The sequence below is a fragment of the Saccostrea cucullata genome, unplaced genomic scaffold, assembly GCF_032062105.1.
Source record: "Saccostrea cucullata isolate Sc308-1 unplaced genomic scaffold, CSIRO_AGI_Scuc_v1 ctg263, whole genome shotgun sequence".
NCBI classification, from domain to species: domain Eukaryota; kingdom Metazoa; phylum Mollusca; class Bivalvia; order Ostreida; family Ostreidae; genus Saccostrea; species Saccostrea cuccullata.
The window spans coordinates 257,506-271,420 of record NW_026926479.1 but is presented as its reverse complement, the minus strand read 5'-3'; the positions used below and the strand labels follow the sequence as shown (position 1 = coordinate 271,420).

Genomic DNA, 13,915 nt, shown 5'->3' with positions numbered 1-13,915 from the left:
AATTGACATGTTAATCTGAGTACATCAAGCAAATCATGTTTACTGTTGGCCTGAAAGAGGGACAGACAACTTCATCTTGCATGTTAGGCCAACAAAATAATAGTCTCATTTCCTGCTGTCAGCCTGAAAAAATTAAGGTAGGTAGGTAGGAAAATTATTTAATATTTTTTTTATTTTTTAAGACAGCATTTTTTGTGATATGAACTAATACAAGATCTAATTAAACATGTCACCTGTCAATTTCGTCTTTTAAAATTAAAGAGCAAGAGCCATGTTGGGTCATATTTGGCCCTGAGAATTTCTGAAAAATCAAAATCGATCAGTTTAGGTTGCAAATGCAATATTTATCACTTGGAGTGTTGGGGACAACATATCCATTAATCGTGACGTAATTTCCAATCTAATCAATGCATTATGACGTCATAAAATGCGTCATTTTCCTCATATTCTATAAATTCCTTTGAAAATGACCTTAAGTTTGAGCATTTTTTCAATATTTCATATAGAGCACAACCTCTGATCCAAAATATCCAAACACATAACGAAAGCTCTGTTCCTGAGGATCAAAAAACGCGTTTTATTTTTTGGATCGTGGGCTGTGCTCATATTTTAATTCTTTGCTGAAGGTAGTAAAATACGCATGTTTTCTGCAAATCTCAAGAGCATTGCAATTTCTCAAGCCTGTTTTCCAATATCTGTATTCTCAAAACAAAATTTTATTATAGAAAATGAAAGCACCAAGTGTCTACTCTATTTTGATATATGAAATGGGAAAGAGGGGGATAGTTAATTAATTGGTATAAGTACAGGGCCATTTTATGCATAAGATGGCTCTTGCTCTTTCATGTCTTTTAATGAACAACTCAAGTAGTTAATAATGTATTTTATGAAAATCCATATTTAAAACAGAATTTCATGAAATGCTTGTTTTTGTTAACAGGGAAACCAGTTACAGTGTCAGAATGATAATATTCTGATTTATTCTTTTAAATCTAAAAAAAAAAAGGATCAGGTGCAAAACAAGAGGCCCATGGGCCTTATAGGTCACCTGAGCATTATGCAACAACTTTCCAGTGATTGAATTTGATTCATGTTTTAATCCAGATGCTATGGCATTCACAATTTTGAAAGAGGCCCCATTGATCATCATAACAATACACTTAGCAGTTGCTTAGTTTGTTTACTTAATACCCATAGGCAGGGTAGGGGAACAACAAATGCATTTCAAGTAATCAGTAATATTCAGCATGATCAGTAATGCCCCAATCACACATGAACCCCTCACCCTTAGGCCTAGATCCACACATTGCACAATTTTTGAAAAGGCACCCTTGCTTTTCAAAAATATTTGATTAATACCAAGGAGCATATTTCGAACAATTCATCCAGTTTCAGTATATAAGTACAGCCCCCCCCCCCCTCCTTTATGGTACCCCTTACCCTGGGGCCTTGAAATTCACAATTCTGGAAGATTAGTACCCTTGCTCATCATAACTATATAGGTAGTTCATCTGCTTAATACCAAGGAGCAGAGAAGAAAACTTTCAAAGATTCAATGTATTTTCACTATATAATCAATAGAGCCCTGCCCTATCACTAGAACCCCTGACCCTAGGGCCATAAAATTCACAATTTTGGAAGAGGTATTCTTGCTCATCATAACTTTGTAATTAGTTTATTTCATTCCTAGGAGCAGAGAAGAAGATTTTCAAAGAATTCATGTATTTTCACTATATAATCTATAGAGCCCTGCCCTAACACCAGAACCCCTGACCCTGGGGCCATAAATTTCACAATTTTGGTAGAGGCACTCTTGCTCATCATAACTATGCACTTATTTAATTTATTTAATAAACAGGAGCAGAGAAGAAGATTTTCAAAGAATTCATGTATTTTCACTATACAATCTATAGACCCCCCCCCCCTTACACCAGAACCCCTGACCCTGGGGCCATAAAATTCACAATTTTGGTAGAGGCACTCTTGCTCATCATAACTATGCACTTAGTTAGTTTATTTAATACCCAGGAGCAGAGAAGAAGATTTTCAAAGAATTCATGTAATTTCACTATATAATCTATAGAGCCCCACCCTAACACCAGAACCCCTGACCCTGGGGCCATAAAATTCACAATTTTGGTAAAGGCACTCTTGCTCATCATAACTATGCACTTAGTTAGTTTATTTAATACCCAGGACCAGAGGAGAAGATTTTCAAAGAATTCATGTATTTTCACTATATAATCTATAGAGCCCCCCCCCCCCCCCACCTTACATCAAAACCCCTGACCCGTGGGCCATAAAATTCACAATTTTGGTAGAGGCACTCTTGCTCATCATAACTATGCACTAAGTTAGTTTATTTAATACCCAGGAGCAGAGAAGAAGATTTTCAAAGAATTCATGTAATTTTCTATTATAATCTATAGAGCCCCACCCTTACAAAAGAACCCCTGACCCTGGGGCCATAAAATTCACAATTTTGGTAGAGGCACTCTTGCTCATCATAACTATATACTTAGTAGGTTTATTTAATACCCAGTAGCAGAGAAGAAGATTTTCAAAGAAATAATGCATTTTCACTATATACTTATTTGGCCCCGCCCTAGCACTAGAACCCATGACCCCGGGGCCATGAATTTCACAATTTTGGTAGAGGACTCAATGTTGATTACAATCATGCAAACAGTTTGACTGCTTAATGTCCAGGAGTAAAGAAGAAGAATTTTTAAAGATTGCACTAATTTTAGTGGTTTTTGCCCCACCCCCCAGGCCCCAGGGGGGCAGGGACCATGAAATTCACAATTTTTGTTCCCCTTTACCCATAGATGCTATATGCCAAATTTGGTTGAAATTGGTTAAGCGGTTTCAGAGAAGAAGCTGAAAATGTTCAAATGTTAACGCACGACGAACGACGACGGACGAAAAGTGATAGCAATAGGTCACCTGAGTTTACTCAGGTGACCTAAAATTAAAAATAGGGTAGGTCAGGTAGCAGGAAACAAGACTATTATTTTTTTTTAATGAAAGACTGATGAAATTAACTTAATTACATTTCAGAATCTTTTCCAGCATGCAATTCTCTTATTTTCATTTTTAAGTACATGGTTTTGACTCGATAAAACTCAGCTTCTTCTTTAAACTTCTTGCTTTCCTGAATGTATTTCTCTCTTTCTGCCCTTAATGTCAGGATTTCATCCTCTTCCATAGTCTTCCTTCTTTTGGATGTCTTTACCGAAGAGAATGAAGGAGGAAATTCCAAATTTACAACACCCAGCTGGGTTGCATCATTCTGTATCTCGTAGATGGCTGATACACCTAAATTCAACAGAGTAGCTGAATAGCATATACAAGAGACCCATGGGCCACATCGCTCACCTGAGCACTGTGGCTAGGAAAAAAGCAGAAATTAATTTATTATTGAAAAGTTTTAACTCAAAAGAAGTCCCAACCATTCCTTAAAGGGGAGAGGGTATGATTTGCACAATTTTGAATCTACACTACCTGAGAATGCTTCCATACAAATATGATCAATCATGGTTTTGCTTCTCTTGAGAAGAAGATTTTTAAAGAATTTTCCTATATATTTCTATGTAAAACTTTGATTGGCTATTGTGGCCCTGCCCTACTCCCGGCTGTCATGATTTTAACAATTTGAATTTATACTACCTGAGGATGTTTCCCCATAAGTTTCATCTTTCCTGGCACAGTGGTTCTTCAGAAGATTTTTAAAGCATGCCACCAAATTTTCACTATTTCTGAATTATCTCTCCTTGAATGAGGGCGTGGTCATTCATTTGAAAAAACTTGAATCCCCTTAATCCAAGAATGCTTTGTGGTAAGTTTGGTTGAAATTGGCCCAGTGGTTCTAGAGAAGAAGTCAAAAATGTGAAAAGTTTACAGACAAACAGACGGACGCCTGTTAAAATGTGATCAGAAATGCTCACTTGAGCTTTAAGCTCAGATGAGCTAAAAACTACATAATTATATATGAACAATAATAAAATAAACACATTTTGTCAGTTTACAATAAGTTTTTGTTTGGAAATTCAAAATATATAATCTTGAAGTATGGATTCAAATTTTATCTTTTATTGACAGAATGCATTATTAAATCATTCTTTTTAGAGTCGAAAGGTTGCACAATAATATCATAGGGACATAAGGTAAGCCTTACCTGTACCACTTGCACTTGTTGAAGATGTGCAGTCATTTGTCATGGTATGCATTTCCTCTGGTACAACTGTTAAATTTACTAAAAATAATCATAACATGTTAAATGAAACTATATGTTTTTACATTTTTAAATTAAAGTGGTACTTATGTATATGAGAGAAGGAGGCTGATAGGGAATCTGTGCAGGGAGACGGAATCAGCGTCCATGTGGTTGTGGAGAAGAAGAGCAGATAAGTGGAAAGACAATAAACATTAGTGAGATAGACAGTAAAGGTAGAACAGCAGTGATGTGAATAAACAACAGTAAGACAGACACTGAATTAGTACAGCAGTGATGTAGAGCCAAGTGGTTCCAGGCTGGGACTTGATCACCCCAGTTGGCGCACCTCTGGAGGCTGTAGTGGACAGCGCCGAAACAGCTGATGAAGGAGGATCCACCTGAGGATGGAACCACGCATCTTTCCATCAAGATGTATACAAGTAATATTATCTGGGAAACCAGTGACAGCCAGGAAAGTCTGGATGACAACTGAGAAAAGTTCAGTGACAACCTGGAGAGACAGGAGACAACCAGGAGAGACTGGGATCAGGGGTGTGGAGGCTTGGCAGGCCAAAGCACATCTTCCGTGAGGAAGGACCCATTTCATCACGCTATGGACAGATACATACTTAGATACCCCCGAGGTCGCGCGAGAGCGGGGGAGGATGAGCGGCCTGTTGGGACGGAAAATCAGGATACAACCAGGCAACGAAAAACGACAACGAATACGAACAGTGGAAATGTATGCAGCTGTGGGAAAGTATGCAAGAATGAAAAGGGGCTGAAAATCCACATGGGGAGGATGGGATGTAAGCCAGATCAGCAGCTAACACAACGCACAGGGCAACCTGGTGAGACGGAGGAGGAAGTGGTTCAGGACGAAAACCACAGCGACCGCAGCCTCCACGTGTTAGGTAACGACGAGGCTTCATACAGTGAAAGTCAGGACAGCGAGGTCAATAACCAATCACAGAGCATCAATCAACAGCAAGAAGAGATGGGAGACAACAGGGGTGCTGACAGTAATATAAGAAAGAAGAAAGTAAAATGGCCCAACAGTAACAACAAAAGCAACTGGGAACAGTTTGACAAAGATGTGGATGCAATTCTGAACACAACCCTTGCAGGCAGTATTGACAGGAAAATAGAAGCTATGACATCAATCATATACAGCGTAGGTCTAGACAGGTTTGGTGCAGAACAAAGGAAAAAGTCACAAAAAGAAGGAAGGAAGAACAGGAGAGAGAGGGAAATAGCAAAGATGAGGAAAGACTTGCGGCAGCTTCGTAAGCAGTATAGGAAGGCTACCGATGAGGAGAAACCGGCCCTATCACAGTTACGAAATAACATCAGGGAACATCTCAAGATAGCAAGAAGAGCAGAGAGAAGTAGGCGTAGAAGGAAACAGCGAGACAGAGCAAGAGCAAGATTCACAGCAGACCCATTTCAGTTTACATCAAGATTACTAGGAAATAAAGGGTCCGGATCATTGAAATCTTCAAAGGAAGACGTTGAGGAATATTTGAGGGAGATGCACAGTGATCCACATAGGGAGGAAGAGTTGGGGGAGTGGGAGAAGTTGATACAACCAGAAGAACCAAATCAACCCTTTGATGAATCACCACCAAAACTAAAAGAAGTAGCAGATGTTATCAAGAAAGCTAGAGCAGCATCAGCACCAGGACCAAATGGTGTTCCTTATAAAGTTTATAAGTATGGTCAACGGTTGACAAAGCGCCTCTGGAAACTGATAAGAGTGATTTGGAGGAGGGGCAGATTGGCAGATAGCTGGTACAGAGCAGAAGGCTGTTTTATTCCCAAAGAAGAGAAATCAGAGGCATTGAAACAATTTAGGACTATATCGCTCCTGAACGTAGAAGGGAAGATATACCTTGCAATTTTAGCAAGGAGAATGTCTAGTTACATGCTTGAAAATCAGTATATTGATATTGCTGTGCAGAAGGGAGGAGTACCCGGAGTATCAGGATGTATTGAGCATACAAGTGTACTGACACAGATAATCAGGGAAACCAAGGAGTCCAAAGGGGAGTTGGCAGTCATCTGGCTAGATCTAGCAAATGCATATGGGACAGTTCCCCATAAACTACCGGTAGTCGAGCTGACACTTGAAAGATACCATGTACCAGAGAAGACGAGGGTAGTTTTAAAAGACTATTTTGACCATCTTCAACTAAGATTCACAGTACAGGATTACACAACAGCATGGCAACGCTTAGAAGTTGGAATAGTCACAGGATGCACCATATCCGTAATCCTATTTTCAGCAGCAATGAACATGATAGTCAAGTCAGTGGAGAAGAAGAGCAGAGGGCCATGGATGAAGTCAGGAGTACGCCAACCACCTGGGAGAGCATTCATGGATGATATGACAATAACAACCAAAACAGTTATTGAAGCCAAGTGGACAATACATGAACTAGAACAAGCTATCACTTGGGCAAGAATGAAAGTAAAACCAAGCAAGTCCCGTAGCTTAGTGATAAAGAATGGAAAAGTAAAAGAAGTTAGATTCATGATTGAAGGAGAGGCAATACCAACAGTCTCAGAGAAGCCAGTAAAGTGTTTAGGGAAATTCTTTAATGACACATTAACAGACAGACAAAATGTGAAAGAAACATGCAGACAGCTGGATGAATGGATGAAAACTGTGGATAAAAGTGGACTACCCGGTAAATATAAAGCCTGGATATACCAACATGGGATACTACCTCGCTTGCTGTGGCCGCTATTGGTGTATGAGGTACCAATGAGCACAGTAGAAGGGATGGAAACAACAGCGAGCAGATACCTGAGGAGATGGCTGGGGGTACCAAGAAGTTTCAGCAGCATTGGATTATACAGCTCTGGGACTAAGCTACAGTTACCTCTAAAGTCAATTACTGAGGAATTCAAGGTGACAAAGGTGCGTCAGCACTTAATGTTACAGAATAGCAAAGACGAGAAGGTTCGGACAGCAAAAGTAGATATCAGGACGGGGAGAAAATGGTCAGTAAAAGAAACTGTACAAGAAGCAGAAACCCGCTTGAGACACAGTGACATTGTTGGAAGACTGGCAATAGGAAGGCAGGGACTTGATGTCACACCAACAGCAAGATGGGGTACAGCTTCGGTAGAAGAGAAGCGTAGTTTGGTGCAGAGGGAGGTGCGTGCAATGGAGGAAGATTCGAGAATGGTCAAAGCAGTTGGAATGAAGAAACAAGGTAGCTGGGTGAACTGGGAGAATGCACGTCAAGTGAAGTTGGGTTGGAATGATATTTGGAAGATGGAACCATTCAGACTTCAGTTTAAGCTGAAATCAGTTTATGATGTTCTTCCCAGCCCAACTAATCTGGTAACATGGGGAATGACAGAAGATCCAAAGTGTGTCCTCTGTGGTAGACCAGCAAACTTGGAGCACATATTATCAGCATGCTCAGAGGCTTTGAAAGATGGGAGATACACTTGGAGACATGATAGAGTCCTAGCCAGTATAGCTGACACCTTGGAGAAAGGTATTAAAAGGCCAAAGAAGAACGCAGAGAGCCTGAGATTCGTCAACTTTGTGAAAGAAGGTGAAAAGGGACATAAAGTTAGAGTTGAAGGAAGTGGTCTCTTGGGGACAGCAACAGATTGGCAGATGCGGGTAGACCTTAAGGAAAGATTAGTATTTCCATCGGAAATAATAGCCACAAACAAGAGGCCGGATGTAGTCCTTTGGTCAATGGCTACAAGACAGACAATTATTTTGGAGTTAACAGTGCCATGGGAAGAAAGGATGGAGGATGCATATGAAAGGAAAAATCTTAAGTACCAAGACCTACTGAAAGATTGTCAGCAGAACGGATGGAAGGTCTGGTTTTTTGCAGTGGAAGTGGGTTGTAGAGGATTCGTGGGACAGTCTATGTGGAGAGCACTGAGAGCCATTGGCATAACGGGAGCAGAGAGAAGGAGGCTGATAGGGAATCTGTGCAGGGAGACGGAATCAGCATCCATGTGGTTGTGGAGAAGAAGAGCAGATAAGTGGAAAGACAATAAACATTAGTGAGATAGACAGTAAAGGTAGAACAGCAGTGATGTGAATAAACAACAGTAAGACAGACACTGAATTAGTACAGCAGTGATGTAGAGCCAAGTGGTTCCAGGCTGGGACTTGATCACCCCAGTCGGCGCACCTCTGGAGGCTGTAGTGGACAGCGCCGAAACAGCTGATGAAGGAGGATCCACCTGAGGATGGAACCACGCATCTTTCCATCAAGATGTATACAAGTAATATAATCATGTAAATTAATGTTTTTATGGATATAAAGTAGTGCATATTATACAGTTATGGAATGGGTACGAGGGAAATAGCAAATTTATGGTTCCCCAAGGGAGGAAACTATTTCCTGAGGCAGCGAAGCTGCCGAGGGAAATAGTTTCCTGCCCAGGGGAACCATAAATTTGTTATTTCCCGAGTTCCCATTCCATAACTGTTTTATTATACCGAAACAATCATAGGCGATTTTAATTTTTTTTACCAGATATTCCGACGTTAAAAAAAAAACGAAAGTAGAGGCATAATTACAAATGCATGCGGTTCAACACATTGTATGGTAAGTAATGCATCATGTCCTAAACCAATTAAATTATTTTTAAAAAGTATTTTCACTGACATTTCGAAGAATCATCGTTGTCTTCATTTTGCTAGAATTCAAGTATGATTTTGGCATCGCATGTCGAAATGTTTTGACGTCATAGCTAAATTGCTAATAAGATGACGTCACAGACTCGAGATTCCTTGAACGCTCCGCCTACTGAACACTTTGATTGGTTAAAATTACTAATAAATATTCATGAGGGAGTAGTCCCAGGGAGTAGCTCTGATTTTCCAGGGAGTAGTCTTCAGTTGAGGGTAGTAGTCTCTTCTCGGGGAAATAGACAGTTTTATGGTATTAATTTTATAAAGCGTAATTACAGTAGAGGTATGGTAAATACGTATATGTACTTCAACGTTTAACACTGCACAGTATTTTAAAATCTACCAGGTATATTTGTTATATTCCAGTGACGTGTACATGTATATACATGTATATACGTCATCAGGGTATTTTTAGAGACTAGCTGTCCTATTATCTTGTTTTTCAAATATTTAAACAATAAATGCTATATGCATTAACCTTCCTCCGTGTCGTGTCCAGTGGACAGGCCACATAGGGTTGGCCTGTCTTCAAGGTGGCTTAGTAGCTCAGCTTTTACAGGGGTTAGGGAGGGAGGTTTGGGGCCACCGCCTGTAATTGGTCTTCTGATGGCATCAGACTTCTCTTTTGCTGTCATAAAACATTACGTACACATTGTTTATTTTATACATTCAGTGTGATTTTCTTAATGCAATCCATTAGAAATCCATGACGTTCAAATCTCTATAACACACACGAAACCTTGTCACCGCACCAAAACTTTATGAACACCAAAATGTACATTGTTTGACATAATTTAATTTTTAAAAAAATTTGTTCCTGTTGAATTAACGTAAAAATACAACAAGTATACATTTAAAATACAACAAATATGCATTTAAAATTAATTTGTCACTTTTTCCTCTCGCAATGTTTGTTTGCGTTATTTAACTTTACGACGTCACAAACGGCTCTTACGTCTATAAAGCACACCAGTTTTGAAGGGACCTTAATTCACATTAAATATCAGTATTTTAAACAAATAGAGAGAGGAAAAATTAAAGAATGTAAATACGAGTATAAGTATTGAATTCATATTTTGGGATGTCTTCAGTCCTATAACACACCTGGCCATGTCGACAAATTATCATAACGCGCAAACTCGCGGTATTCAATTTGTCGGCACAGCCAGGTGTGTTATAGGACGAAAGACTTCCAAAATATGAATTCAATGCTTAAATATTTTCCACATGTTTCATTTGCTGTAGTATATGTCAACTTAATGTTGTTGTTTTTTTATATTTTTGGCCACAAAAAAGCTTAATTATTATATCAGTTATTTCTTTCATTCATATTAAAATATATTTCATTTAAAAAATACATGTCCAAAAATATAATATGTGAATTATGTGCACGTGGTTAAGCCATCTTATGCTTGCCCTTTTCTGACCTAGGACATATTGGGTTATACAAATATCCCAATATGGATATTTTTCTGGTGAATAACAAACCATATTAAACACCAAAACACGCCTGCTAATCGATCACTTGCACAACCAGCAGTTGTGTATAACAATCAAAAGAGATCGATTTCCGGTTGTGCATTTGATGCGAATAATTCCAGTACACAGGTAGTAAATGGACCCGATTCAGACAATTGATAATTTTATTAAAATATAAAAATGTGATTCCATGGGCAATTTATTTTTCTTTAATTTTACATTTTCAGAAAATGTAATGATCGTCGAATAGCGACTATATTTGTTTTGAAGCGAGGGCTGGTAGAGCGAAAACGCTGATTGAAAATAGTATTGTCGACTAGAATTCGTTTTAATCGCAACTAACCTTGAAAATTTAATGTCCACCATGAGTATTTTCATTGGCGGATCTAGAAGGTGGTTCCTGGGGTTGGACCCCCCTCCCTTGATTTTTGCAGAGAGAGAGAGTTATGTAACATGGATATTTTATTACGTCTAATATTTTGAATAAAATAAATACTTTGAATAAAAAAAATATTTTGAATAAAATAAATACACTGTATATGTTGTTCATTCTCTGTCCTTTCTGATCGCTATAAATAGAGTTCCCTCGTTCAATATATATGCTTTCCTCCGAGTACCGTCACAATCCCAGCCCTGGGTGCGACTACCAACACGTCCTATGCGTCACTTTGAAACCAGTGGAAGATCAAAGTAAATTATAGCTACATGTGTATGTACTGCTTGCTTGTTTGCGTTTTTGTTTTATTTGTTTTTTTGTTTGTTTGTTTGTTTGTTTGTTTTTGGCTAGTCAAAGTCCCCCATAGAATTGTTGAAAAATCGGTGTTGCCAGATTTGAAGTGCCTATATCCATGAGTGTTGAACACCTGGACACCCCCCCCCCCTTTTTCAAAAATTGCTGGATCTGCCCCTGCAATGTCTTCATATTATAGCCAATATTTAAAATTTTATATTTACCAAAAATAAAATAGTATAATAGGTGAATTATGGAGATTGTTTAATACTTTCGTAACTTTTAATCCTTTATCTCATGCATAACCCGAGATCACTTTCACAACTGAATTATCGCATGCATAAGCAATGTTATTTTCTTCGAATATTTGTCAAATTATACACATATCGAAGTCCCAATTTTGGTGGATAGGATGCACTTGTAGCATACTCATGGTGGACATTGAATTTTCAAGGTTAGTTGAGATTAAAACGAATTTTAGTCGGCGAATCCTATTTTCAATCAGCGTTTTCGCTCTATCAGCCCTCGCTTCAAGACAAACATAGTCGCTAATGGACGATCATTACATTTTCTGAAAATGTAAAATTAAAGAAAAATAAATTGCTCGTGGAATCACATTCTTATATTTTAATAAAAATATCAATTATTGCCTGAATCGGGTCAATTTACTACCTGTGTACTGGAATTATTCGCATCAAATGCACAACCGGAAATCGATCTCCTTTGATTGTTATACACAACTGCTGGTTGTGCAAGTGATCAATAGCAGGCGTGCAAAAGAGTCCATAATTGTTTTATTATATAGTCTGGATTTGGATAAATAAGACATTGAAGGCTGTATGACCACATCGTTTTCATTTGCGATCTTCCATTGTTGAAAATAAAAAGATCTCCAGATTACTCTTTGTAACCTCCTTGTTTTCCTTTCATATCCCTGTATTTAAATAAAAATTATATACCTCTTTGCTTTATGTTGGCATATTTTTTCCTGATCTGTTCCACCGTGCGTTGAGTTGTATCAGAGTTTCTGCAATATTTAAGGATTTTTAAAAATGTAGTGCTGCATGCAGAATCATAACTGATAAGTGCTGCATCAAATAATAATGTGATATAATTATCAGTTGTTCTGACAACCAACACTTTTTTTTTATTTTCTGGGAATTTGTTAGTATTTTGGCTATATTTAATTTACAATTAAAAAATGATATTTTATAATTGTTTCCTCCTTATCTCTCAACACTTTTTTTATTACATGGGACACTGCAGCTAGTACCATCTTTACTAAAGTCTGAAGATATTTTTTATTTACACTTATTATTTGCTAGCTGCAGAACTGTATAGCGTTATGGTTTTAGCTGCAGAACTGTAGAGCTATAAATATTATTTGCATGTATACAGCACTTTTAATTTGGCCCTAGTATTTGTCTTATATAGTAAAGTGGAAACACCACTGTGTGTAGCATGGTTGATGCCAACATGTTTGGTGAATCTATAAATAAATTGAATATTTAATTTAATTTTAATAATTTATAAAACAAGTACATGTATATATATGCCCTTTAAGTCTCGATTTTGCTAATATTTAGCAAATTGTAAGAGGGGTAACTTCGTGTTCTTTATCACGAGTCGTATATAAGAAACTTCGAGTGATATAGATCTTTTGATTATGAATATACATGTACACGATTGTTATACATACAGAAGTGCTGATACTTACGCATTCACCGCCTCTGCGACCTCCTCCCAAGCCCCCTCTTTGATTTTTACGTTTCTGACACCCCCCGGCCCCTTCATCTTCCCAAAGAGGCGGTCCTCACGTTGACGGATCGCCTCAACCAAGACGATCCTTTCTTTTTCTGTCCAATTGGGCCGGCGGGGTGTCTTATACGTCTTCTCTTCCATTTTAATTTTTGGCGCTTTGTGGTGTTGCAGACGATTATTTACATTGGATACTATAACCGGAAGTAAGGTGTAAGGCCGCTTATCTGACGTTCAAAAAACTCAGTTGAGAAAAAAATAAACTTAGCTGAGATTTGACTGTCAGTGAGTTTGTTTCGAGCAATGACGTATAACAAGTTATACGTCACTGTTTCGAGAAACGCGATTTGAGAAAAATCTTAGCTGAGTTTTTTCTCAGGATTTGAGATTGAACTTTAGCAAAAACTTAAGGTTTTTTTTTTTTTCGAGAAATCCAAGCCTGAGATCTTACCTATTTTGTGTCCATACTTTATAACAATTTATACTTTGGTTATGTATTTTTCTGCAACAGCTGCAACATTATTTCCTACGAGTACGAAGGTTAAAAAAATAAAAATTTCGCGTTATAACGCGAAACTTTCGCGATATAACATGTAACTTTCGCGTTATAACCTTCGCGAGTAAACGCGTAACTTTCGCGTTATTTCGCGAAATTATATGCATATAGTAATGTTTTTTCAGGAAACTTGATCTTTACTGACGGATAAGATCATGAACGATGACATGAGAAATGATGCGAGAATGGTTCGAGAATAGGATAGATTAGTCGTCAAATATTTTTTATTTCAAAAGCCTGTCAATTAATAAATATTTTACTTTCTTGTACAGTACATGTTTTTCAGTTATTAAATTCAAGAATTTCTTGAGACTGATTATTTTATTGAAGGAAAGTTTCCACTTGACACTTTCTCAAGCATTTTTATCAGTACCTTTAATAAATTAAGCAATCCATCATTTTTAGTTAAAAAGTATACCTTGTAGAAAAAAATTAACATAGCTTAAAAGTGAGTGAACAATGTGTCATTTTATGAGCTTAACGTGTCATATGATATTT

General features: G+C 37.8%; 1 protein-coding gene across 1 annotated transcript; it reads right to left on the bottom strand.

Moving 5' to 3' along the window:
* Positions 1-2,986: 2,986 nt before the first annotated feature.
* LOC134271797 (myb/SANT-like DNA-binding domain-containing protein 4) lies at positions 2,987-13,101 on the bottom strand. Its single transcript, XM_062754020.1, has 5 exons — positions 12,821-13,101; positions 12,063-12,130; positions 9,373-9,522; positions 4,178-4,255; positions 2,987-3,318 (listed from the first exon to the last, which is right to left on the bottom strand). Exons 1-5 carry the CDS (start codon positions 13,003-13,005, stop codon positions 3,050-3,052), a joined length of 750 nt encoding a protein of 249 aa, XP_062610004.1. The 5' UTR covers positions 13,006-13,101; the 3' UTR covers positions 2,987-3,049.
* Between the last annotated feature and the right edge of the window lie 814 nt (positions 13,102-13,915).